Below are 27,733 nucleotides of genomic sequence, written 5' to 3' on the forward strand. Positions count from 1 at the left end.
CGTATATAAAATTACTTTGTCCACTATTTTAATGAAGGTCATCTGATATTCTAATATCACATAGTGCAATTTTCAGTCTTTTCTTTGTTGTGACAAAAATATCTATGTTTGTCTGGTTTTATTTAGTGGCTTTCCCTTTAAATCCAGTCACTGTGTATAAGCCATTTAAAAAATGACTGCAGTTCAGATCCCTAGATCAGGCTTGTGGCTTTCGAACTGTGGGCTTGAAGGGAGGAACTAAAGTAATTTTGAAAAACGCAAGCAGTGTGATTTGTTTGGTTAAATGCATGGCAGCAAACTGTTTTTAATCCGACTGTCAGTTATAAAAAAATCCATACAAGCCATGGCAAGTGGTGAAAGGATATTTAAGTGGCTGGATTTGTTCAGAGTTGAGGTATTCAGAGGGTAGTTTAACTAGTTGGAAACATCACAGGAAAAGAGAAGGCAGAGTAGTTAACTCCCATAGTCAGAAATGGTTGTAAAAAAGAAAAGGACTATGTTGATAGAAATTAGCTATAAAGAAAATAGTAACTCTTATTATTGTGCACACTTGGCAAGTTAGTTAATAGACATTCTACTGTAAATAAATAATTGTATTGTAAAACAGTTACATTATTTGCTTGTTCATGCTAGTTTAATAAATTCACTTCATATCTTGAAATATGTTAAACTTAGAAGCAACATCTGATATGATGCTCTACCACTTTCAAAGTTAAATCTTAAGGAGGTTTAAAACAGTCCAGTATTCTACAGCAATTACCAAACAGGATTTTCCTTTTTTTACTCGGGCACATTATCAAAATCTTGCCTGGATCTAAAGACAAGGAAAGGCACTTACAAGGGTAAAGGGAGTTGGGACGCACCTATGAGAGAGATCTAAGATACCAGAGCCGGAATAATCTAGATTAAGAAGGTTTTTAAAAGACCCAAAATACTTTGAATGAATTAACGCTGGTATTAAAAGAAATGCCAGCTGGAAAATCTAGGCTTGTGTTTCATAGTGCGCACTGCATCTGTAAAAGTCATCAGTTAGATGCAGTCACATTATGTGACATATGCCTACATTTTCCGATTGCCATTAATGTAACACCAGTGTTAACCTGTCCAAAATAAATGGGTTAACCCCAGTATTAAAATAACACTTTTTGGACAATTGCAATGCTGTTCAGCACTGGCTGTGATTTACTCCATTCTGTAATTAGCAATTTCATTTATTTAACGTCAAAGTGTAGTGAGCTACAAAAGCTTCTGAACTATACAATGTAATGAAGCCCACATAAACATAGCCCACTCTCCCATACTTACAACATCTGTGATGACCATGATGGAGAAAAAGGAAATAATGCTCATATACATCTATTACACACATCACTTCTGTTTAAAAGGGCAAAATTCACTCACCCAACGTAACATGTAAACAAACATACTAAATAGAACTTAAGACTTTTTTAAGTTGTCATTTAAATCCAAGTAGGAACTCTGTCGACAATAATGCCTTGTCATTTTGCAATTCAGTAACTGGCCACTAGATTCAGTATTGATTTTTTTCAGTGAGAAATTGCACAGGATTGTCCAAGTCCTGGATTCTGAGCGACAGACACAAGCAACTAGGTACTGCTACTAATACAGCTTATACATAGTACAAAAACAATACTGGATTTGGAAGTTAATTTGAACGATCTAATCTCTGTGTTGCCTTGATGCAAAACGACACGTTTGTTTTGCCACTGATGTGTGACAGGAGTTAAGAAATTGATCTTAAATATTTCCACACATTGCTATTTTTAAATACAAAATTATTTGGCCTTCTGGGTGTTCCTCACAGACATATTCCCACTTTGTTTGTCTCCCACTCTCTAATTCTTTCAATCTCCTTCCTTGAGTCTTTCTATTTGTTTTCCACTCTTTGAACCCGATTTTAACTCCCCCACCTGGTGGAAACTGGTCTTGTTTAAATATGCAGATTGGGGCCCGATGAAGTAATTGGGACCTGATTTGCAATTTTAGTTGGAGGCCTGAGCAGGGGAGCAGTGACAGCTTCCCCATCAAGCCAAACCTGTTGAGAGGGGGACTGTGGGCCAGAAGAAGAGCCTAACATTATTTTTAGGTGTTCTTTTGCACCAGGAGGAGCAGGAATGCTCCTCCAGACTCCACAAGGAAGCCTTGGGCCTCCTATGCCCCGGGCTCCAACCATCCCCACGATCGCACACCAAGCCCCCCCCCCCCCCCCCCCACACCCTGTTGGGTACCGATCCCGCAGATCAGTCCGCCTGAATTTCCCGCTCCCGCCCACCAGCTAGGTAGTGGATCTGGCCAGGTTCAGGTGGGAGTCAGAAAAAATTTATGGAAATGAGGACCGGCCGTTAAAATTGTCCAGGCCTCCACGTCCCTGGACTCCCTGCTCGCTTTGGGGCTCACATGCACCATGCCCCCCACCCTTTAAAATCGGGACCTTTGTGTCTCCCCCTGACCCCCTTCTGCAAAGAATTACATCTCTGCTTTATGTATCCTCATCATTGGTCTTCCAGCACTTCCAGGCTGGAAATTTGCAAACTGCTTCTACAGGCCAATTGCCCGTAATCCCAAGCCTGCTTCTAGTATAAGTTTGGTATTTGTCTCCCAACGGTACGACAGTCCATTTCTCACCTGTTTAAAAGTGGCTAGCAACTCCTGCCTTTGGCTGAAATGTTTGAAAAGAAGCTGCAGAGATCCAGAAACAAGTGGTGGATAGTCATGCATTGTCAGGTGAATGAGTACTCGCAGAAACATCGTACCCCCTTCATCATCCACCTCCAGTGGACTGCTGTTTTTGCTGAATAAAAGAAAATTAAGTATATTAACAAAACAAGATCAGAAACACTAAACCAATGGAGTGGTTTACAACACCCACTACTGTGCCATCACCAAGACACTGACTTCTACTTCCAAGGATTTCATGTGTTATTGCTGGAGGTATGCCAGACATGCATTTACAGGCTGAGTCCTAGTTGAGATGTGGCTTAGATCTCAGAATCAAAATTCAAGACAAGGGCACTGAAAAATCAAACAGGGAGGAGTCTAGACAGAGACTGGAATTGAATACAATAAGGGTCAGATCTGTTGGGTCATTCATTAAAAGGATCAGAAATTGGCTCCAATTGTACCATGGAAAATGTTGGGGTGTCATCTAATGCTGGCTAGATGTGTCCTCGGCTAGGCTCTGTCAGTATTTGTTTAGAATGTCATTCTCACGCCTTGCCACAGCTCAACAACTGACTTGAGTTTTTTTTAAAGTTTAACCTAGGTATGGTTAAAAATAAAACAAAGGGCCGACTACACAGTACAAACAGCACATGAAAAAAATCAGGACCATGGTCCAGTACCTTTGTCACTGAGATAGTAATGAGAATGAGAGCCTAAAGTGAGGGTATGGGTTAAAACTGTGTGCACTTTGTGGGGCCACTAAGCAACGTTGTGACTGTGACACTATTTAAACACACTTAGGGCAGTGCAGAAAGACAGGTAAATCCCATCTGATGGCAATGAGCATCATCTATAGGAGTTGAAGTTTTTTTGGGGAGGTGGGGGCTTTGGTACAGCAATGTCTGCAATGACATCTTGGAAGGGGTTTTACAAAGCAACAATGCCTCCATTCTCTTTCTCTACTGTGTAGGATATGAACCCCTCACACTGATGTATCCGGTGTTAGTCGAGTTTCTGCAATGTTTTGCATTGGCCAAAAAAAAATCCCTGAGACTAGCCCGCCTACAAAACTGGCCACGGCCCCCGCTTGAAACAACGAGGATGGAGAGTTTCCGCCGATTAATTCAGCCGGCGACCATTTGAGGAGGGTTTTAAAATTACGCTAGCTTTCTTAGGTGCAAAAGCACTAGTAGGAACTGTTTAAATGTTCTTAAATATTAAAAAACAGTAGTAAATGCTTCAGTATAGTTTTTTTGAGTCATTTTCAGTGATTTTAAATCAGGTTACTCGCAGGCAGAGGACTGGAGACTTCTATTAAAAATGCTCATTTTTGATCATAAACCCATTTTCAGCTGTTTTAATAAAACTGTCAGGAATCACTGAGATCAGCTGCCAGGAACACCCAGAAGCTTTATATTTGGCTTGTAGCTGGCTCCACGAGGCCTGTGCTTTGGGGACCTGGCAGCATTAGCACAGTAAAAAAGCATCGTAAGGGATTTATTAATGTGGTACAACATCATCGGTTCATGTCATGTGGAAGGACAGTGAAACATAAGGAGTTCTATTGGTACACATATTCTAACTTTAACTGGAAAGTGCGGTTGGGAATTCAGATGTAAATGAGAAACTGCTTAGTACCAAAAGTATAGTCAACAATCATTACATTTGTGGTAAAAAAAATATATACTGCAGCTCTCCATGTATCCTCTATTCTACCTTCATATTTACAACTCCAATTGCTGCAATCTTAGAACAAAAAAGAATCAAAGTAATTATCAGGACACTTACCCAATGACAAACATTAATTCTGCTTGCTCACCAATACGATCCAGGTTTACTGTTGTGACTGAAAAGATAAACGTAGAGTTCAAGTAACATCCCAATCATTTATGTCAGTGAGAAAAACCTCGCCTATAATTTACTCTTAAGTTATTCCTGGTGGGATTCAAATTATCTGGAATTGCAGAAGCAGAGATTTTGCTTAAATCGGTTCCATTCTGAGCTTACCACCAGTTATATAATTGGATGGAAATAATGCTGTAAGAGCACCAATTATTATGTTCCATCTATCCAGATTGTTGAAATCTTTGTGTCTGTGTGACTGTAATCCTATAATCTGTAAAGCCTCTTTGATCACAGAACCGTATACCACTGTTCCTTCAACGAATCTCATCCAAAAATGTGACTAGACTTCAATCTATCAGATACCAGAACCAAGAATAAAACAGATGCCAGAACCATGCAACAAGAGCCCAATTAGGACCATCTGTGTCATGTTGGCTCAGTCACAAAAAAGTATCCTGTCATATTCCTGTCCCCCCCCAACCACCAAAAAATATCTTTGGTATTGGCTACCATGGCAGCTCCTCACCCACTGCACTATATACTCCTAAAATTAAAAACACAAAAAGAAATCAGAAAGAATCACTAACTCACGAGCACCTCTTTCCTTTTCGACAAACAGCACAACATAGTCTACATACATATATTTCGGATCCCCACCCAGCTAGCTGACCCCAGAGTCCCAATGTGATGCCCCCTTATGACAAACAACATGCAGATGTGGAAAAGTCATTCAATTGTTTAAAGAATACAAATTATAGGAGCTACCACATGGTGGGGCTCCAAAATATGTGTAAAGGAACTTGCTTCTTTTGTCACACAGCCATTGACAGCTTCACATGCAGGTCTCATCACCAATGAACAAACTCCTAATTTTATTCATTTACGTAACAACCTCACTGCCTCATGGCCTCAGCCTGGCCTGCCTGTCTCTGAGCCAAAGACCTATCCTTATTGCCTTCTGACCTCCGACCTGAGCTGACTGTATTCCTGCACAACCCTGACCTGGCTACCTTACTTTGCCCTCCAGCTCTGGCCCCTTTGTCCTCCCAACTTGCCCAGGATCCAGACAGGCCAGCCATAGCCTGGACTTCATTCCCAGACAGCAAAATAATAACTAAAGCAATTATAATGCAGGCAATCCACAGCAATAATAAATAGATGTAAAACTGCACCCCATTAATAATATTAATATATAATATTTATAAAACAGAGCAGGACAACAATATGCAATGGAAAAGCCAAAACTGCATCGCAGTAATAATAAGTATAGAGCATAGAGTAATATCATTAATTCCGATCAATTTTATAGCCAGAGCTGTATTCCAAGACCCATCTTCCCTCTCATCTCCAACCTCAGCCCCAGATTCTGCCACTCCACTACTATCCAAAAAAGCCCCAGCCCATTCCCTCCTAACCCGGTGCCAACTCCCTCAAACAACTGCATGTCTGCAGCTACCAAATTTGGAGCCCTTAGTGTGGGAGAACCTTCACCACACGGACTGCAGTGGTTCAAGAAGGCGGCTCACCACCACCTTCTCAAGGGCAATTAGGGATGGGCAATAACTGCCGGCCTTGCCAGCGACGCCCACATCCCATGAACGAATAAAAATAAAAGTTCAGGTTTCCATGGCAAACGAGATGAAAATGTGAGAACTGAGACAGACAGAAAAAAAGACAGACATATAGAGAGTTATGGTGAGAAAGTATGTGAGAGATACACATAGAGTACCAGATATATTAAAAAATAGACATAAAGGGGGGGAATTTTAATCCCCCCCGACAAGAAACCCGACCCCAATCCGTCACGGCCCACATCCGGTGTAACTGCGGTGGGTTGGTGGATGGCCGAGTAACCTGCTCTCAAGAGGCAGGTCAGTTATTAGAATATGTTAATGAGACTGCGTTGCTCAGATTTTGGCAGCCGTTTAAATTTAATGGCTGCGGGCTGAGTTTCCCAGGGCTCGGGAAACCCGGCAGCTGAAGGGAGAGGAGGACTGCTGGATCCAGCAGATAAGTGCTTTACCAGCCCTGCTTGTGGGCCAGGAGGAGCAGGAGTGCTTCCCCCTGGCCCTACAAGCAAACCTGCCACGATCTGCCTCCCTCCCCACGATCGACGCCCCCCCCACCCATGATCTCCCCCTACCCATGATCGGCCGAACACCCCCCGCCCCCGATCTCCCCTCCCCACGATCAGCTGACCCCTCCCCCCCACCCCCAGCGATGTCTCCCCCTGGGATGTCTCCCTCCCGCAACGACTCCCCTCTCATTGCTGCCGCACTCCAAGCCCTCCCCCCAGGAACTCCGATCTTCTGCAGTTGCTGGGGTCTGTCTCCAGCAGTCCCCGGCTGCTGCCTTCTGCAGCAGGCTTTCTTGCCCAGCAGCTGGCTAGCCTTCGATCTGGCTGGCTGCAAGGTGGGAAATGGAGTAAAACAACTCTAAGGATGTCCTGCCTTTAAATTTGCCAGGACCTCCGCCTTCCCGGTATTTCTGGGTTTCCCGGCCGCTGACACGCACCCCCGCTCCCTCCCCGCCTCCCCGTAAATATCGGGGCCAGAGAGTTATTTAGAACACAGAAATTACCAGTCATAGAGACACTAGGAGACATACATGACAGAATCAAGGGAGAGAGGATGAGGGAAATATAATGAGAAAGGGAGTCAGGGGCAAACAGAGATACAGGAGTAGTAACAAAAGTATGTGAGAAGCACAGAGACAGAAAGAAAGATAAACAGAAAGGAAAAGACAGAAAGAATTCGAGAAGGAAACAAGCAGTAAGACAGCTACAAGAGAGAGATCCATATTTTTTTTTAACTTGGCCATGCATAATGAAATAAGAGATTAACTTGAGATTATTTGAAAAATAGTCACCAGTGAAAATATTTAAGATCAATGTTTTAACGCTTTTCCAACACCAGTGACCCAAATAAACTTGTGCTTTTACACCAGGGCAAAATTTAAATTAATATACATATATCTAACACTGTGTTTTTACAATAAACAAGTTGTGTGAATGTCACATCCTATAACCTGCCCAGTGTGTTTCTGGGACTGTTTTTAGATGTTCCCTTGAAGGGACATTATTCCTACATTGCAGGGTTGTAGGAGTGGGTAAATATAATAAAGGGGCTGAGCAGCTTGATCTGTTTTGGCAATGGAGAAAGATTTCTTCTGGTTATTATAAATTGATCCTATCATAAACATAGTGGGAACATTTACTGTCTTCACTATTTTACAACTTTACAAGAAATAGCATTCAGAGGAAATCTTCAAGCTGTTTATGATGTCACTGATACACTGTGACCAGATGAAATCTTGCTTCAGTGAGAGTTCGACAAACCAGTAAGGTGCCCATCTGCTACAATGTTTTTCAGAAACACTGGGGGGAAAAAAAATTGGATAAGGCCTATTATTGGGCGTAGGTAGCGCGATCTGCTATTAACCCGCACCCGATGCCCCCTATGCTGGCAGCACGTGAATTTCATGCTGCCTGCTAATTAGCATGATAGTTCTGTTCAGCCAGTGCTACCCACGCTGCTGAGAGGCTGCATGGAGAATGAGGAAGCCCGAAATGGGGCGTACTCAGCGCACGTTATCGGCAGCCTGCACCTCTGAAAAGTGCAGGTGCACATTTTAAATGGGACATGCACATTCCACTAGGAGGAGGGAAAGATGGCCGGAAGGATGGCAGGACCGGCACGAGAGCGGGCCCCACGGAGGCCCTGGTGGAGGGGGTGGATGAAAGGAGGGCCAACATGTACCCGCAAGGTGGCAGGAGACGCTCCAGACTCCAGCTCCGCGGGCATTGAACCAGGAGGTGAACGTCAGGAGCATTGCACCATGCACGTGGGTGCAGTGCCGAAAGAAGTTCAATGATTTGACACGAGTGGTCAAGGTGAGTGAATGCAAGTGTCAAGTGGCACATCCTACCAACTGCACCACTGCTCCATGCATCACACCCCCCGTCACCCACCCACCAGCAAACACTGCCCATCCATACGCAATGCTGCAGTCGGTATGCTGCATCTCACCTGCATATAGTACCACACTTTAGGCCACGCAACAACCACTAATAGGTCACACACACTGGCAGCTATTCAACCATGACAGGCACATCACCCAGGCACCTTGCAGGATACTCACTGACACACTGCCCTCTGTCTTGCAGGAGAAGGTGGTGCATAACAGCCGGCGAGACCTGAGGGTGGATGGGCATGCCTACACATCCTCACCTCCTTGGAGGAGACTGTGCTTCGGATCATTGGGCGGGTCATCACTGCACCTGTGACCACATGCTGCGCTGGAGGTCCCGATGAAGGGGGTCTCTGCATATCTAATGCTCCTTCTCGTTTCCCACATCTCCCTCCTCCCATAATCTTTTCTGACTCACATGGTGCAGATGCTGTCGGCACACACGTCTTACTTGCTCCTCTCCCCGCTCCACAACCCAACCTGTTTGCCTTTGTCATTGTGGATACCCAAGAACACGTGGCGGCACCCTGGTTCTGCTGCAGAGGAGTCAGATGAGGACTTCAATGGACTAGGCTACAGAAGACAGTTAATGGGAGTGCACCATCAAATGCTTGGGGCACTGGAAAGCCTACCAGAAAGCATGCGCATAATGAGAAGGGGCATGGAGGAGTCCCACTCCAAATTGGCACAGGCCTTTGTGCAGAGCTTGGAGCCCATCCTTTCCAACAGGTGGTCACCTCCATCAGCGCACCTGTGGAACCCACCATGATGCAGCGCTTGATGGCCGATGTTCTGGCTTCCATTGCAGCACAAACCGATGTGATCAAAGATCTGCAAGCTACGGTTGCAGCTCAGACTGCTGCTATTGTGGATCTGGGGACCACTGTGGAACAGGGCTTCCAGGGCGTCACAGCACTCCAACAATCCGTTCTCCAGACGATCACCAGGAGTGCTGAGGCGCCGCCCCGGGAGACTGGCAGTGGTGCCACGGCAGTCGGACCTGCTGTCCTCTCTCAGGACGACAGCATTCCTGCTCCCACCCCTGCCACTACGCCAGTGCCCTTGTTGTTGCCTATCAGCCAGACAGCTGCAGCCCATGCTGAGATGGTGCAGTCTGAAGCCGGACCCACCTGGCCCAAAGCTGCCCGAAGTCGTCCTCCAAGGCCATCTAACACGCTCATCCATTGAAGGCCAGCAGCCTTCCACTACATGCTCCGGCCACTGAGGATGCACCTCGTAGGAGCACTAGGAAAGGCAAAGGCACACAAACAACAGGCACTAAGGCAGTGCACAAGGGTGAATGGTTCTGTTCTATTTCCATAATTTTATTTGTTAATTGATGAATGTGACTTTGAATTTGCATTTGGTGGTGGTTTTTATTTATGCGATGATCTGAGGGGGAAACCAATATGTAATCAGATGGAGGGCGATTTGATGGTCCTATGGGAGCGGACAGGTGGGGTGTGTAGGACTGTCGGTGAGCCCGAGGATGTGTTTGACATTATTGGTAGTGGGCACGGATCAGGCGAGCACGCAGAGCCCTTGCAGACAAGGCGTGTCTTCTCTGTTGCACCCTTGCGTCTTCCTCCACTTCCTCCTCCGGCTCCTCCCCCTCTTCCTCCTCAGCCTCTGGCTCAGGGTCTTCTCCGATCATCGGTGGCAAGGGCTGGTCCCTCATGGTGACGAGGTTGTGCAGCATGCAGCAGACCACCACAAATCTGCCCACCCGCTCAGCGGAGTACTGCAGGGCTCCTCCAGAATAGTCCAGGCAGCGGAAGCGTTGTTTCAGGAGGCCTATGGTGTGCTCCACGATGTTGCGTGTGGCAGCATGACTCTCATTGTAGGCCTGCTGTGCACGTGTACATGGGTTCCTGACCGGAGTCATGAGCCACGGCGTGAGGGGATAGCCCTTGTTGCCTAGTAGCCAGCCTTTGACTTGTCGAGCCGGGTGAAAGGTAGCTGGCACATTGGACTGCCACATAGCAAAGGTGTCGTGATTGTCCCAAGGGTAGCGGGCATCGACCTCCTTGATTCAATGCGTGTGGTCACACACCAGCTGCACGTTCAGGGAGTAGAAGCCCTTTCCGTTGATGAAGAGGACCAAGTTAATATGTGGGGCACGCAAGGCAATGTGCGTGCAGTCAATGGCACCCTGCACCACGGGGAAGCCAGTAATGTGAGCGAAACCCCACGCTCGTTTGTTCTGCTGGTCTCTGTCAAGAAGGAAGGTAATGAACCTGTTCCTCATCTCGTACAGTGAATCTGTGACCTCCCTTATGCAGCAGTGCACTGCATACTGCGAGATGTTGCACATGTCACCAGCAGAGGCCTGAAATGCCCCTGAGCCATAAAAATTCAGCGCCAAGCTGACCTTCACAGCCACAGGCAATGCTGTCTTTGCCCTGCTCTGAGGCTGCAGTGGTGGCCACACCAGTTGATGGATCTCCGTCACGGCCTCCTTGGTGAACCTCAGCCGTTGGATGCAATGCTCCTCGTTCATGTTCAGGTAAGAGAATTGGTCCCGGAAGGCCCTCATTGGATATGGCCTCCTGATCAGTGCCATGCACATCCTCCTCCTCTCCTCTCCGCTTGACCTGCTATGCGTGGCCTCTCTGCAGGCTCCCAGTTGTGCTCAATTCCCAGCGGGAGCCCTTGCAGACCATCCATGGTTGCCAGGAATGTTGTTCAACACGCTTGTAACTTTCCAAACTGTAAGGCAGTACCTGCCAAACCACTCAAATGTACTCTAGCAACTCTCAGTAACTATAGGGAGCTTCAAAAAAACACTTCCTATTCCACCAGCAGCCAGAAGCAATAATCCAGCAACTAACCTGCAACATCTGCATGGTCCCTTTAAATAGCGCAGATGGGAGGAGGGGGGGTCCTCCAGGCATGTTCATGTGTGCGTGGTTAAGACTGTGCGTTGAGTTGAGCCTCAAGGTCTAAAATGGTGTCTATCACTTTAAATCAGCATTGCACACTGATTGCAAGCATTTTCTCCCTACTTTACATGCTGCCGGCATTCGGTATTTGTGCATGCGCTAATACCTATACCAAGATGGTGTCCGCCGCACGTCACGTGGAAACATGCGTGTGCAGCCAAGACGCCATCTTGGCACTTCAGGAGGACGCGTAATGCCGAAACAATGGGCGCTACACAGCCCAATTTCTAGCTCACTGGTTTTCCAGAATTGAAGGAGCACAGTACTCACACAGAAGCTCCTCTACAGAGATCAGAGTGTTTAAAAGCTACTGGAAAGATCACATAGAACTCAGAATTCAGTCATGCTGAGCAGACAAATTGTTTCTACAAGAATTTTAATCTTGGACGTCAAACACTCCTGAGAGATAAGTTATTGTTTTTGTTACCTGTTGACTCCATAAATGTAGCGATGGCACCTTCAGCCGTACTCTCTGGCATAGGGTTACTGTCAACAAATTCCTTTTTGAAGACTGACAGCAGGTATGAAATTCTGAAGTCTAACCTGACATTAAGGATGAACTGAAAAGCAAAGAACTTAAATTAATTCAGTGAACAGTTTTCTTTTGAGTGGGAGGTGGGGGGGGAAGAGGTGAACGAGCATTTACTTCCTGGCTTCACTATTTTGGATTCAGTTTCTTCTGGAAAGTGTCAAATTACTGACTGGATCTTCTACAGATTGCCCTTCAGCACCAGCTCGACGTAATTAAGTGAATGGCTCAAAAATGACTTGGAGGTTAGTACTTGTAGACAGCATGACATCCTACGTGTTAGTACACTAAAGGGATCAAACTGCTGAGAGTTTTGAATCATTTTCTTCAATAACTCACTGAGAGCTCAAATTCATTCTCAGACGAGCAACAATGCCTCTTTCTATTGGGCCATAAATAAAACAGGATTTATTTTTAAAGTGTTCAATGTGAAATCTGCAGAGCTTTTTCTTTGACAAGTTTCAAACCTGTCATCAAATTCAAGTAATTCCAAAGGAAGAAGCCATAGAAGGTGCAATTTCAAATCAGGGCTTGCCCCCTGCCTTTATCTATGTACTTTATCCTCATTCCAATTATTACTTTACAACCCCATGGATTCTTTCAGGTATCCCCTCACATCAGGGAGTTACTCTGTTGACGTTGACTATGGGCATGTCAGGGAATGGCTCTACAGAGAACCCTATAAGGCATATTTACTTTACCAGGTTCTTTTCCTTTAGTTTCCATTTCAGAAGAGTAACCTTTGTGCATTGCTTTCCTTCCCTTTTTAATTTTTGCATCAACTGCCAATCGCCATAGGGATGCTGGGTTCTGCCGAGTTATATGCAGACCTGGAGTATAAACACGTGGACTGACTCCAGCTTTAATCCAGCAGCAAATTCATATTCCTATATGTTTGCGGGTCACTGAAGCATTCAGTTCCCTTCATGTTCAGCAGTTTTTAGATAGGAGTACAGCCAATGTTAGGAGAATCACAGGTCTATAGTCCACTCCATTCCTCTAATATAAAAGTGGCTATAGATTGGCATTTAAAACTGACTTAGATAATGACCATAAAGCACCCAAACCAGGAAAAGTCAATACAGCCTGAGTACATAGCAGTACTCTTAACAATACTTAAAACATACTGAAATACAGATTTACTCTCTGGCCTACAATCTACAGATGCATTAGGATCAAGACTTTGAAAACAAGGATAAAAGCGAAAGGTTAATATTGTAACCATGGACCCAATAATCTTTCATACCTGTAAAATCTCCAGGATTTTCAGCTTTGTATCCATAACTGTGATGTTTTTACTGTCAGGAATATCTTTCGGCTTTATCTGTGGTTCTATGCTTGCGCTGGGAGGTGGAACGGAACCAAAGAGAGACTGTTTTCTGTTTAGAACCATAGTGGATACTATTTGTCCAACTCCATGGATTGACTTCTTCATACTTTTCGCTAAAACAAATATATGAATGAGGTGGGCTTTGAGGTAGGCCAGGCTGTAATCATATAATGTTATGAGAATATCCCAAGAGCTCTATAATTTGGCCTCATAATCCGTTACGGTGCAGATCAGTTCTTTAGATAATGACCACTTAATTCTGTAGCATTTTTTTCATACATCACCTGATAAATGATTTTATGCTGAAAATTATATATTGGAATTGGAGAAAGGTGTAAAATTATAATCAGTTTCTTAAAACTAAGCACTAATGGTAGCTCTCCAGAAAATATTAAACAGGGGAAAGACTCTGAACATCTTTAAAAAACTTTGTTAACATTTTGCAAGTGCTGTTAGCAATGAGGTGTTCCTCTCACTGCTATTATTTTGATTCCCTGCCACTGCAAGATAAGGATTATTTCAGTTTTCAAAGAATTTGCCTTTGTTACTGCGACTGAAGCCACAGCTGGCAGTTCCTTTAGCATCATCCATCATAACACAGGAAGGAAGCCCATACAGGAACTGGGAAAATAGCAATGTACATTTGGCATCATTATTTCTTTTAAATGGTGAGCTGTTCCAAATCTATATATAGGTTGAAATTGTGCAATATTAGTAGTAAAAGCGTTAAAACATCTGCATTAAATTCATCTGTCTGCTATTTTAATGAAGGCACTGAACTGCTTTACATGAATGGGTTAAAATTGTGAGCAACAAATTTTATTGGAACACATTACCACATTCATCATTAACATCGGCAATAAATTTCAACCACGAGCTGAGTCAGAGCTGAGAATGCTGTGAAGGAACACACACTGCCTCAATTCTCCATCGCTTGGAGTTTGGAATCTGAATTCCCTTTTGATATTTACAACAGTAGATATTTTATATGATATGGGAATTCCTGCAAAATTGATTACTTTGTAATGACTCACAGTGTGTACACAAGAAAGATTGTGTGATTTTAAGTAGATATTATGTAAAAACCAGGAAAGTGGAAGATCTGCTCAAACTGTGTAACCGTTCAACCTGCAGATGTGTGAAAAGCTGTTTTTTTGTTACGATATTGGAATTTCCAAACTACCTGAATGGATATTCTCAAACCAGGTGATGTTGATGCCGGCAGATGTATTTCTGCACAGGTTATATTTCTAAGTCAGTGTAAAATGCAGTTATATATTGGAGCAGTTCCTTCTCATCACATAGGCCCTTATTTTCAGCCCTGTTTTTGGGCAGGAACAGCAAATTCATAGTCCCATATGTTTGCGGGTCACTGAAGCTTTCAGTTCCCTCATGTTCAGCTGTTTATAGTTATGAGTACAGCCAATGTTAGGAGAATCACACGTCTCCTAACATTGGCTGTACTCATAACCATAAACAGTAGCTTGCTCAAAATTGGAGTAGAGAAATTACCCCCAGTTGCTGCCGTAGTTCCATCTGCCACCTTTTTGATTGCAGCCTTCAGATAGGCTGACAAGGATCCCTCCGGAAACAGGTGGAAACCTCATGATACAATGCAAATCGGGATCTGATGCAGCAGGACCCCGATGTAATTTTCAAGTACCAGTGGGACTGCTGGTGGCCACTCCAAAAACGGGGCAAGTAGGTTTTTCAGCAATTTTTGTGGAGCCAGGTGCCGCGTTAATGCTTCCTCTGACCCCACAAAAAATTGACCCACCCGATGCCCAACCCTCTGCAGCTCTCCCTCGGAATCACCCCCATCCCTCATCTTAACTCAATGGCCTCATCGCCGCAGTCCTCTCCCCGTCCCCCCCACTGATTAGCGAGTTGCTCTGACTGTGTGGGAAATTCACCACGAATATGTCAATGAGGCCCAACTATCAAAATGCTTTGGAGTTCTGACTGCTTTCATTGGGCAGGTGGTGGGCTTGCTCCTCCTACCTGGGGCCCAATGAAAATGATCACATCAAAAATTGGCTCCACTGTTGCTAAGTAAAAACCCGGAGAACAAAACTATTGTACTAAAATATTCACCTGTCCCCTCATTATGATACATTGCATCGACAACATTGGGATCTTGAATGCAATCTATAATACCAAGGAGAGTCCTGGTCAGTCGCAGGAGCTCACTGAAGCTGTAGAAACCAAAATAGATCAGATGTCTAGCCAAGCTGACCACCTAGAATAGAATACAAATGAGGAGGATCAATGATGCTATAATGTACAATGCACAACCATATTCACACACAGAACAAAGCTTGAATCCTTACCCTGCTGAGTAAATAAGAACCTTATCCAATCCATACAACAAATATTATGACTAATGATTTAAGGTAATTCAATATAAGTAAATCAAAAGCAAAATACTGCGCATGCTGGAAATCTGAAATAAAACCAGAAAATGCTGGAACTACTCAGCAAGTGAGGCAGCATCTGTGGAAAAAGAAACAGAGTTAACCTTTCAGGTCGATGACCCTTCGTCAATATAAGTAGTTTATCCTGAAAGAACTTCAATTTCATGGATAATATTGACATTATCAAATATATAATGGTTTACAACAAATACCTAATGCTGTTTTATAGATCACTCTGCCACATCGCTCTGTATGGCTGTAATACAATACCATCTGAGCTCCTCTTTGATTAACAATTATAATAGACAAAAATTATGAAGAAATACTGAATGAACATCTTCATAGTGCGTTATTGTTAGTTTATACACATTTCACTTTCCCCCACTCACCTATCATTCCCCCCTCCTTTACTGTAGTCACGTTGCAAATTCCACATCATGCTCTCTTCTATAGAGACACACATGCCTGCATGCACCATAACTATACCCTCACTACATAAGGAACAAAACTGGGATTTGATTACAATTTGCACATGAGGAGGATGTTACCAGGAATTTGATCATGTTGTATTAAGGCAGCATATCGACCTCACCACCATTTTAAAGTGGTCTGTGGAGTTAAGCATTTTGCACGTTATGAGAAGGTACGTTGCAGTAAACATCCCATAAAGGATAAAATGAAACTCAAAAGCTAAGAACCATGGTCTAATGGACTTACTGATAACAAATGCATTGTAACTGAGAGCCTTACAAGGATAGTGGAGCGTGTATGATTTATTATTGCCACACTAGATGAATGCTGATCTACCTACTCAGAAAATCAATATGAACTTCCTTAACAGTATGTGGTCCGGAAATCTTGGAGCTTGTGCTGATACTGGTGCAATTTTCATCACAGAAAACACTTCTGAAAATAATTTGAAATCACTATTGTTTAAATAAATTAATTTATCCAAATCAACTTATAGTTTTTGATGATGGCAGAGAAATGCTTCAAAATGTGTAAGTAGTTTTATCTGAACCAATTCTGATGAAAGATCTACACCCAAAACGTTAACTTTTTTTTTCTCTTTATAGGTTCTAACAGACCTGCTGTGTATTTCCAGCATTTTCTCTTTTTATTTTAGCTCCTTATTGAAAATATGTCTAGGATTCATGGTTTTGTTCCCCATTTCTATCCCCACCCCCCAACCTCAAAGCCTCTAGTTCTAATAATACAATAATTCTGTCAAAATATGCAACAGTAACACATGATATAATGAACTTAATCAGATTGTTATGTTAACATAATTTTCGTACAAGAGCTGATTTCATTTTACAAATGTTCTCAGAGATTATTTCAAGTATATATTTTTGCACATAAATTTCCAGAGGAAAACAAATTCTTTGGTGCAAAACTATTATTTTTTGTTGTCCTAGTGCAGTATATTCAGGCCATATGCTTGAATAAAATTAAAGAACAATATCAATACAGAAACATTACTTTCAGAAATCTCAACGTTGAAGGAGCTCATATTCAGTATGTAAGAGTGTTTTAGAAAGTCCAAATGGAGTGCAAGGCCGTCATACTGAGTGTACTGTGCTGTCACTTTATATTACACGTAGAGAGAAACCAGGACGAGTTCTTAAAATGGAGGCTGTTATTGTTCCTTGACATTCAGCTAAAGACTTATCTTGTATCAATGTAACCATGGGCGCTAAATTGGGCCCTGTAACGCCCGTTATTTCGGCGCTACACGGCCTCTCCGACATCCAAGATGGCATCTTGGATGCGCACGCATGTTTCCAGCGTGACGTGCGCCAGACGCCATCTTGGTATAGGAGTTAGCGCAGGCACAGATAACGAACGCTGGAATCATGTAGAGTAGCGAGAAAATGGCTTCAATCAGTGTACAACGCTGATTTAGAGTGATGCACACGATTTTGGGACATACCGCTCAACTCAACGCACAATCTTAACCCCGACCATCTGAACGTGTCTTAGAGTGCCTGGAGGACCCCCTACCAGCGCTATTTAAAAAGGACTATGCAGGATTTACAGGATAGTGGCTGGATTATTACTTCTGGCTGCCCCCACATTTACAACTGTTTTTGGAGGTCTCCTACACTTGAGTACGAGGACGCAGGGACATAGCCTAATATTTAGAGCCAGGACGTGCAGGAGTGAAGTTAGGAAATGCTTCTACATGAAAAGGTTGAGAGAAGTTTGGGAAGCTCTTCTGCAAACAGCAGTTGATGCTAGCTCAATTGTGAATTCTAAATATGAGATTGATAGATTTCTGTGAACCAAGGATATTAAGGGATATGGGGCTAAGGCGGAAATATGGAATTAAGTCACAGGCCTACCATGATCTCACTGAATGGAGGATCATGCTCGAGGGGCTGAATGCCGCTGCCACTTGCTGCCGACTGATATGCGCTACCTTCTCCTGCAAGAAAGCGGGACGTGGGTCTGGGCAATGTGCTTGTTATTTATGAATAGCTGCCAGTGCGTGTGGCCTGTGAGTTGTGGTTCGGCGGCTTGCAACAGTAGTAATGTGTGAGGGTGAGAGGAAGCATCTGATTTGAAGAGTTGAGTTCTGATGGAAAGAGTTTGTTGGTAGGTAGGTGTTGGGGGGTTTCATGCGTGGAGGAATGGATGCGGCTCGTGGTGTAGTTGGTAGGTGATGCCACTTGACAGTTGACCTCACTCACCTTGACCACTCATGTCAAAGCATTGAACTTATTCCTGTACTGCATTCATGTTCACGATGCTGTGCGCCTGGCATTGACTTCATCCCCTACTGCCTCCCACTGCCTTTTGGGTGTATGTCTGGAGGGCCTCTTGCTCCCTCCACCCCCCCACCCACCCCGGATATAGGATGTCCCTCCTTCTGTCTACCTCTTGCACCAAGGTCTCTAGTGCATCAGCAGAGAACCTTGCTGTACGGACTCTCAGATCAGCAGATTGGTGAGGTCTGGCATGCAGATTGGTGGATGTGGGATTTTGTGGTGCACAACCTTTATTCAATGTTCTAACATAACTCATCAGTATGTAAACATAGGGATGGGACCTGCATCTGTGCTTTACGTGTGCAATGTCTGATCTCCGTTCAGGCTCCGTGCAGACAGCAGGCTGTTATATTCAGCAAATAACAGGTATCAGCTACCTTTAAGAGATTTCTAACAGCCAGCCTGCCTTTAAGAGATTGGCGCTCCCCCTGCTGGTGGAAAGTGCAAACTGCATGGAATGCTCGTTCAACACTGATTTCCAACGCAGATTGCAGGTGAGTCCTCAGGCCTGACGAAAATCTCGTCCTGCCTGCGCAGGGACCATTACACGCGGGGCAAGAGCGGATCGTGCAGCTCCCGCCCAAAAACAGGCCTGATCCAATTCTCCTCCCCAGAAGAACCAGTCCATATTTTCAAGCTAATATTGGAAACTTCAGTTGTGATGGGTGACACGTTACGTCAGTTTGAAGAAATTTTTACAATTCCAATATCAATCCAGATCAATGTGGACCTTTTCACTAAGTGGGTTCTTTTTTGTAAATCTGTGCGTAAACAGTGTGAATCACAACATTCATGTAAAGTGGCCACTTCCTAGATTTTAAATCTGCCACTGGGTCTCATGGGAGTGACAGTACGGGACTTCCTGTACCAAGGCGACGACTATAAATCAGTGTCAACTGTACTCCACAGCAGTGCCTCTCACCTGAAAGTTTCACGTGGACCCCCCAGGCCTGAGCATTAAGCCTGTAAGGTCCAAATTAAAAGCCACCTCTAACTCCCATTCGTGATCCTGCAGTCCAAAATGCTAAGTCCTACCCTCTGGAGCTAACGTGCCCGATTGTAATTCCCATTTGTTTGGCCCAAATTATCACCCGCCACTCTGATGTGTTTTGAAAGTGGCAGGGAGCTGCGCTGTGCTCCCAAAGTGATATTTTTTAATGTGGGCCACAGGAATGGAATGAGAATAGACGATCCAACTGTCCCAAGAGTGTGAGGTGGGGTTGAGAAATCTTGCCGAGGGAGAGAAATAGTGTAGATCAGCTTCATAAAAGCCCAATTAAATCAAAAGTCAGCAGAAAAAAGCAAGTAACAAAAATTAACATACTGAAGGGGGGGAGAAAAGGAGAATAACTGGAAAGGGGAGAGACTGAGTAAAAGAAGACAATGAATAAATAGCAACAGGGGACATGCAGATTAATCAACAGAGAGAAGCACAGGTGCACGCCTGGATCAAGAGAAGTACAGGTAAACAGGAGTTGCTTCAAAAAAAACTAGGTGTGCTCACCCTGACATTAAGTTCAGATGCAGTTGTCCTTTAACATACATGCGCTATACCATTTTGCAGTGCGAATAGTTTTCCTCCATCCTGACAGATGTTATTGTTGGCTGAAGCCACTGTGACAGTTTTTCAATGTAATGTGTAGTTGTAGTTCAATTCCTGACAATTTAATTGAGAGAGGATGGTGATGCATGTGACTCCCGTGGGTCTAGTTGGGACAGGTGGGTTGAAGGTATATGTCAGTCTGTTTTTCAGGGTGTGAAGAAATTATAGTTTCAAGGTTTAATACATATACAAGTATATGTTTAACTCCATTTACCTGCCTTTGCTCCATATCCCTTGATACCCTTACCCAAAAAAAATCTATCCATCTCAGTCTTGGAAATTTCAATTGACTAGTGTCCACAGCCTTTTGGGGGAGAGAGTTCCCGATTTCCACTACCCTTTGCATGAAAAAGTGCTTCCTGATTTCACTCCTAAATGACTTAGCTTTAATTTTAACATTATGTCTTCTTGTTCTGGATTCCCCCACCAGAGGAAATAGCCAGGTATCTTTTAGTCTGGGCCAGTTTTCGGTCCCAGACTCGGCTTTGTGCAACCAGCGTGCGTCCAGACCGAGAGGCCCAAGGTTTGATGGAAATGGGTCCTCGGGCCTCATCAGCACACTCAGCACTGGTCGCGCCTCCCACAGGCAGCTCGCCCGAGCAAAGAGATCAATGTTGGCAGCGGTCCTCAGTCCTGGAAAGAGGAGGGAGGGATTGGAGTGGGCTATGAGGGGGGCTTCACAGGAACAGTTTTTTAAAGATTTTTTTTTAAAAACGTACTTTTCGTTGGCGGCTGCGGGGGCTGCTGAAGAATCCTGCTTGCCCCGTTCATCGGCAACACATTTCTTGATGGGGTCCTTCAACAGGCATTAAGCCACTAATTTACATATTTAAAGGGACTAATGCCTGTTTTAGGCATCCTCCTGGAACATTCCCTTTATCCCAACTCTCTGTCTCCTACCTCCCAAACAATTACCGACCCAGATTGCAAGGTTGCCTCCAATTCCATGCGCCAATTTTTGCTAATAATCTCTTGGGCCGATCCTTATCAATTGCCTTCGAGAACTCCATATGGACAACATCCATAAACACTCCCCTATCCACCATGCCAGTGACCGCCTCAAAAAATTCAACTAGATTAGTTGGACATGACCTACACTTCACAAATATATGCTGACTCTCCTTAATATTTGTCCAACTCACTCTGTCTCTGATGATAGATTCCAGTAACTGCCCCATAATTGATGTTAAACTGACAGCTTTGTAGTTACTTGGTTTCTCCCTCCCTTCCTTCTTAAATAATGGAGTGACGTTTGCAAATTTCCAATCCGAAGGCACAACTCCTGAATCTATTCCTTTTAATACCCTGGGATAACCATCAGGTCCTGAAGAGTTATCTTAAGTCCCATTATTTTCTCCATTACCATTTTTTTCTACTTATATTAAGTCCACTAAGTTCTCCCCTTGCCTTATTTTTAGGTTCCCTTGTACTGATGGTATTTCGTTTTCTTCTGCGAATATGAAAACAGATAAAAAGTGCTCATTTAACAAGTCTGTAATTTCCTTAATATCCATTATAGACTCGCCTGCATCCCTCTTTAATAGGCCCACATTCCCCTTTACCACTCTTTTCTCGTAATATATTTTTAAAGAAAATTTTTGCTATTAGCTTTGATATCCCTTGCAAGTTTTTTATTCCATATTCCCTTTTTGCACCTCTTATTACTTTCTTTTTATCCCTTTGTTGCTTTTTAAGCTCTCCCAGTCTGCTGGATTTCCAGTTTTCCTTGCATTAGTGTAAGCTTTTTCTTTTAGCTTGATACTGTCTCTTACCTCATTTGTTGACCAGGGTTGCTTAACTGCATAAGTAGAGCCTTTGCCTTTTAGGGATTTGTACTAGTTTTGTATTGTACAAAATACTTCTTTGAATATTTACCACTGTTTGTCTGTAGGTTTACCATTAACACTTCAGCCCAGTTTACTGCGTTCAATTCATTTCCCATTTCTTCGAAGGTCGCCTTATTTAAATTTAAAACCTTGGTTTGTGATTCTCCCTTCTCCATCTCAAACCTAATATTAAAATCAATCATATTATGGTCACTATTTGCAAGATATTCCCTTAGTATCAGATTGTGGGTAGTTCTGATTTATTACTCTTCACTGAACTCAGTTGGGCCTATTCCCTTGTTGGTTCTAAAACATATTATTCTAGAAAGCTGTCCTAGATACAATCTAGAAATTCATTGCCTTTACTACTTGATCTGTTCTGCTTCCCCCAGTCTACATGAAAATTAAAATCTCCCATTATAACCACATTGTTTTGCTACATTCTTTCCTGATTGCCATATTTATACACCCCCACTATATCATACAGGAAACATATCCGGGGTATATACACATGTACATGTGGCAGAAATGATGGAAAAATGAACTCTGCCCCTCAATTAATCATTTGTCTTCTTCTCAAACACAGACCCATCTACTATGGTGACCATACAAATTGTGAACTGGGTGAAGTGTATGTACAGGAGTTGATACGAAATCACATATGAAGCCTACAGTTTCAGCCAACATTAACTTGTACTATATAGCATCTTTAATGTAGTGAAATGTCTAAAGGAGGTAGACTGACACAAAGCAAAAGCTAGAAAAAAAGTTAAGGGAGATGATTGAAGAGGTAGTTAAAGAAATAGATTTTGAGGAGATTTTTATGGTAGTTAAAGGCAGAGCAAGATGAAAAAATTTACGAAGAGAATTCTACAGCAGATTGAGGGACGAATGCACAGCAGAGTTGTAGCTTTTACCCAGTATTTCTAGCACAGTACTAATGAGGACCTCCATATATTAAAATGGCAGTTGATGGATTGAGCATTAGTTTGAAGAACATGGATTATAGATCTTGTAGTCACACTGAGACAAGATGTATCTGTTGTTGAAAATCAATGAAAAATAGCAGCCTTCATTGTAAGTAAAGTTTGGTACTGCAGCTACCAAACCTGACAAAACATCTATCTGTGTGCACCAGACTGTCAGAATTGTTCAGACTGAGTGAGAACTATAATTAATTATAAGGAAGCAAGCACAAAAAATAATTACCTCATATGTGAGCTTGTTCTTTTCCTCATCAGAAAATGGAAGAGCATCATTCACCACATTATTGAGATAATCTTCCATAAACTCCATTGTGTGAGCAAATTTGTTTTTCTTGTCATCCCGTGAGTCATTCAAATTGGAATCATAACTGCCAATGAAAATTAAACCACTGTCAAGTTTTCTCTCACCAACACTAATAGTCATCAACATGGCTGTTGGGTTTTACTGTCTGGATTGTATCATGTGATAGTCAGAATGGGGTTTTACAAGATTATGAGTTTAGAACAGGAACTGTTATGCTGTCAGCTGACAAGAAATTCTTTTATAAAATAAAAATATAATAATGCATTTTGTGTTGCTGGGTTATAATACCCTCTCACAAATATATATATTCTTAAATGGTTCTATCTAACCTTTATCTACTGCAAGCAAACCTGTTGATAAAACTAAAAATGGTCTTACTCTTTGATAGTAATTGTTGTAGGTATTTCAGTCCACAGCCTAGCAAATTTCACTGGTGTTACCAGTTCCTGGGGGTCCCTGTCAACATGGACATGCAACATCAAATTGCAGAATGAGGCCCGTATATCGAACGGCAATGTTTCATCTGCCATGCACAGAAATATCAAATCCACACTCAGCTGCTTGGAAATTTCATCAATTGCCAAATACTGACGATCCAGACAGATCCTTGCAAAGAGTTTCAGCTGATACCTAAAACATAAGAATTGGGACATATTAAAAATATACTTTGGAAATATTCTTTTCAACTTGTTCTATCCCTTTGCTGTGGAAAGCCTTATTTGGCAGTGACAGATTGTATTACATACTGAGATGGCTGGAGCTACCATTGTAACCTTCATTTATAGTTTATGACTGAAGTAGTAGATTAACAATGGCAAAGTAACTTGATCCTCTGTAATATCAAAATGTTTGAATTATTAATAATCTTCAATGCACTAAGTACGCCCATGTGTTAACAACTGATAATCTCCTCTAGAGTTGATAGCCCCATGCACTGTAGATCCCTTTACAATACTCTCCAGTGCACCACAACTGCTAAATATGCTTTCTGTAGGGCTTCTATAAATGGATTTTTAAAAATGCTGTTCTGGAATAACTGCCAAAAATTAAGTTTGAATTGTGTGACCTGCAAATATTTACTAAATGTGTATTAACATTGTTTAAATACTAAAATAAGACACATTTTGATTGCTCGCCTTGCTTTTTGTGTGTTCAGTATTGGATTTCTAACAGATGTGTACTCAGGTCCATGTGCAATTTAATGATGACAACAACCGACCCGTCATTCGAAATGTGGAAGGACCAATCTATGAGGGAGAAGTGCCCATGCTTCTGGAGTCTGAGAGTGAAGCGAGATGATTACAATAACAGATCTAAAAAAACTGATGTAAACTGAACACCCCTATCAAAATAACTGATTATGAACATTTATGGAAATTGCTTCATTTGGCACAGAAACATTTAAGAGGCCATTTTTGCCTAGCTCACAAAGCAAGCATAAACTGAAATTATCAATTTTATAAATTGAACTTTCTGGAAATTGAAACAACTTATGTTGCTCAAATGGGAGAGAATGCAATTCATTTATGCTTCAGACACAAATACAAGTTTGTGCAACCTAAATGGTAATGGATTCTAGCCTACACTGCGCTTACGTGAACCGAATACTTATTTTTCTTTATGATTTTTTTGTGTTAATATCTCTGTTCATCAAGGTGAGGGATAATAGTGCTGGGGAATGGAACATTTTCCATTTCAGGCACTCAGCATCAGCATCTAGCACTCCTAGCTCAGCAAAAGCACGGTTAGATGCAGAACAATGTTCCCTTTACTTTGACCCAACAACATCCTTCAGCCTGTACTTCAGAGGAGCATCTGATCTTGCGTTTTTCCATTTTCCACACCTGTAGTCTCTCTGTATAAGACTGTCAACTATTGCTGTACTGAAGGAAACATTGTAGTAAGGGCCAATGTTCACTAGGAAATTAATTGAGCCTGTCAAACTAGAACCTTTACTCCATATACAACTTCAGTAGCTCCCATGTACTGTAGATATTATCGTAAGATCTACTCTATCAAAATATCTCATTAGGGTGAGTGTATAAATCTATTCAGTATGGAAACACAGATATGAAAAATCATTAAGTAGGTGACTGGGCGACACAATGGGATAAAGAGTTACCTTTTGTCCCTGGGAAGTAGGTTCAAATCTAGCCCAAACAAATAGGATGAAAGTCGAAAATTATGAATACACTTTAAGTATCTGGTAGTCCTGTCATCCAAATTAAGAAATGAAGTAGGAACTTTGCAAGTGGCCAGATTATTACTTTCCATGTATCTGAACGTAAAGGCAGATAATGAAACTCTGCTGTAATAATATAAGAGTTTTATCAATCTTTTATTACAGGGTTCTCATTTTGAATAGGGCCATACAATACAGACTGTTCATGCACCAGGAATCCAATTATTAGCATTCATGTTACCTCAATATGACTATATGGGATTAAGGGCCATAATATAATCTCCAAATTCAGATGCTGCTGTCCTGGTTTTGCACTCCTGGCAAAGTCTGTGCTGGGAATGATCAGGAGCCAAAGCAACCCTAGCACACAGCACACAGAGCTGACTATACACAAGTTTACAAGATTAGGGTCATCCAAACAATATAAGCTCCCTGCTCAACTTTGGCCTTTTTGCCAGCAGCTAGTCTAAAGCAGCATATGGAAAATCCAGCCAGCAGCTCAAATTTAAAGGGATCTACCTACTCAAATTCAGTGGCTGCATTAGGGAACAAACATTATTCTGTCTTTATAAAGTTTTAAAATGGATTTTAAAATATTTGTCAATCTTTGCCAAGGCTGTGGAGGGGGGCTGGGGGGTGGGGGAGGGAGGAAGTGGCAGACAAAAGTGAACCCCATTGTGGAGACATGAAATAGATTCTATGGGCAAGTAATGGAATGGCACAACACTCGACCTCCGGTTTGATGGCTGGCAAGGTGGACATGCTGCTGCATGAGGTGGCTCCTGATCATTCCCAGCAGAAACTTTCCCAGGAGTGCAAAATCAGGACTGCAAAATCAGGACGGCAGCATCTGAATTTGGAGATTATATTGTGTCCCTTAATCCCATATAGCCATAATGAGGTAATATTTGGATTCCTGGTGCATGAACAGTTTCTATTATATGGTCCTATTCAAAATGAGAACCCTGTAATAAAAGATTGATAAAACTCTTATATTATTACAGCTGAGTTTCATTATCTGCCTTTATGTTCAGATACATGGTAAGTAATAATCTGGCCACTTGCAAGTTCCTATTTCATTTCTTGTCTGGTACTCCAGGGCAACTTCTCCATAAACCAACAATGCCCACTGCCCATCAGCAGGTGGCGGCCACGCTCAACGATTTGTACAGTACCAGTCTGTCACTTATCAGCCTCTGCATTCTTAGGAACGCTACCATCCAAGTAAAGCTCTGTGCTTTGTCGTGCAAATATCTTCTTTCCACAAGGAAAATTTTAGATGTGTTGCCCCTTGTGTAAAAAGCCTACATCATTTGCTTGACGCATCAGTGGACAGCTGATTGATTTGGCATATGTTGACTGTGCTGGCTTGGAAGGATCCAGTGGTATAAAAGATTAATTTGTTTATTGACCCTTCACACTCAAGATATGGGGCCATATGATACAAATTGTCTGCAAGTTGGCCTTCAGGAGACGAAGTAGCTCTTTGGCAGCTTTGAAGCCGAGCTGTTGAAGATTGGTCTTCTCCGACATGTTTCGGCCAGTAAAGGCAGGTCTTGGGGTGAGGACAGGTGCATACTTAAAGCATGAGGTACAGTCGCACCTGTGTTTCTTGTCCTCCTAAGAACTTTCTTCCCAATCTTCAGCACCATTGGAACCCCCCCCACCATCATGCCCACTTTGATTGCTGCAAGTGAAACTGTAGCTGGAAGCAAGACGGTTGGATAGAGTTAAGAGAGTTTTTTTCAAAGAAATTATTAATTTGGGAAGATAAAAGTAATGCAGTGATGTGGTGTATATGGGCTATGAATTGGGCCACATGGTGCCCGTTTTGTAGGCACTACACGGCCTCCTGAGGACCCAAAATGGCGTCCGAAATACACGCACATTTCTAGTGTGATGTGCGCTGGACGTCATCTTGGTAAAGGTGTTTGCACATGCGCAGATAACGAACACCGGCAGCAAGAAAAAAGGGAGACTATGCGGTAGATCAGTGTGCAACGCTGATTTAAAGGGACCGATGCGATTTTGGAACTCAACGCTCCAGCCAATGCACCGTCTTAACCTCGCACAGCTGAACAGGTCATAAACAGCATGGAGGACCCTCCCCACACCCCACAAGTGCTATTTAAAGGGATCATGCAGGAGTTACAGGTTAGATGCTGGATTATTGCTTCTGGTTGCTGATGCATTTGTACCTGTTTTTTGGAGGTCTCTTATATTTGAATATTAGGACGATGGGACATAGTCTAAAAATTAGAGCCAGGACTTTCAGAAGTGAAGTTAGGAAACGCTTCTACATGCAAAGGGTGGTCGAAGTTTGGAACGCTGTTCTACAAACTGCAGTCAA

General features: G+C 42.9%; 1 protein-coding gene across 2 annotated transcripts in view; it reads right to left on the bottom strand.

Moving 5' to 3' along the window:
- The window catches only part of itpr3 (inositol 1,4,5-trisphosphate receptor, type 3), a 263,682-nt gene that overhangs the window by 72,638 nt on the left and 163,311 nt on the right, over nt 1-27,733 (bottom strand). For both annotated transcript variants that reach the window (XM_068007424.1, XM_068007423.1), the window contains exons 19-25: nt 23,580-23,831; nt 23,121-23,265; nt 15,392-15,536; nt 13,214-13,410; nt 11,866-11,998; nt 4,471-4,528; nt 2,647-2,812 (exon numbers count right to left, since the gene is read on the bottom strand). In XM_068007424.1, coding sequence (XP_067863525.1) covers nt 2,647-2,812; nt 4,471-4,528; nt 11,866-11,998; nt 13,214-13,410; nt 15,392-15,536; nt 23,121-23,265; nt 23,580-23,831 — 1,096 coding nt within the window. The remainder of the gene's footprint in view (nt 1-2,646; nt 2,813-4,470; nt 4,529-11,865; nt 11,999-13,213; nt 13,411-15,391; nt 15,537-23,120; nt 23,266-23,579; nt 23,832-27,733) is intronic.

The sequence above is a fragment of the Heptranchias perlo genome, chromosome 27 (genome assembly GCF_035084215.1).
Source record: "Heptranchias perlo isolate sHepPer1 chromosome 27, sHepPer1.hap1, whole genome shotgun sequence".
NCBI classification, from domain to species: domain Eukaryota; kingdom Metazoa; phylum Chordata; class Chondrichthyes; order Hexanchiformes; family Hexanchidae; genus Heptranchias; species Heptranchias perlo.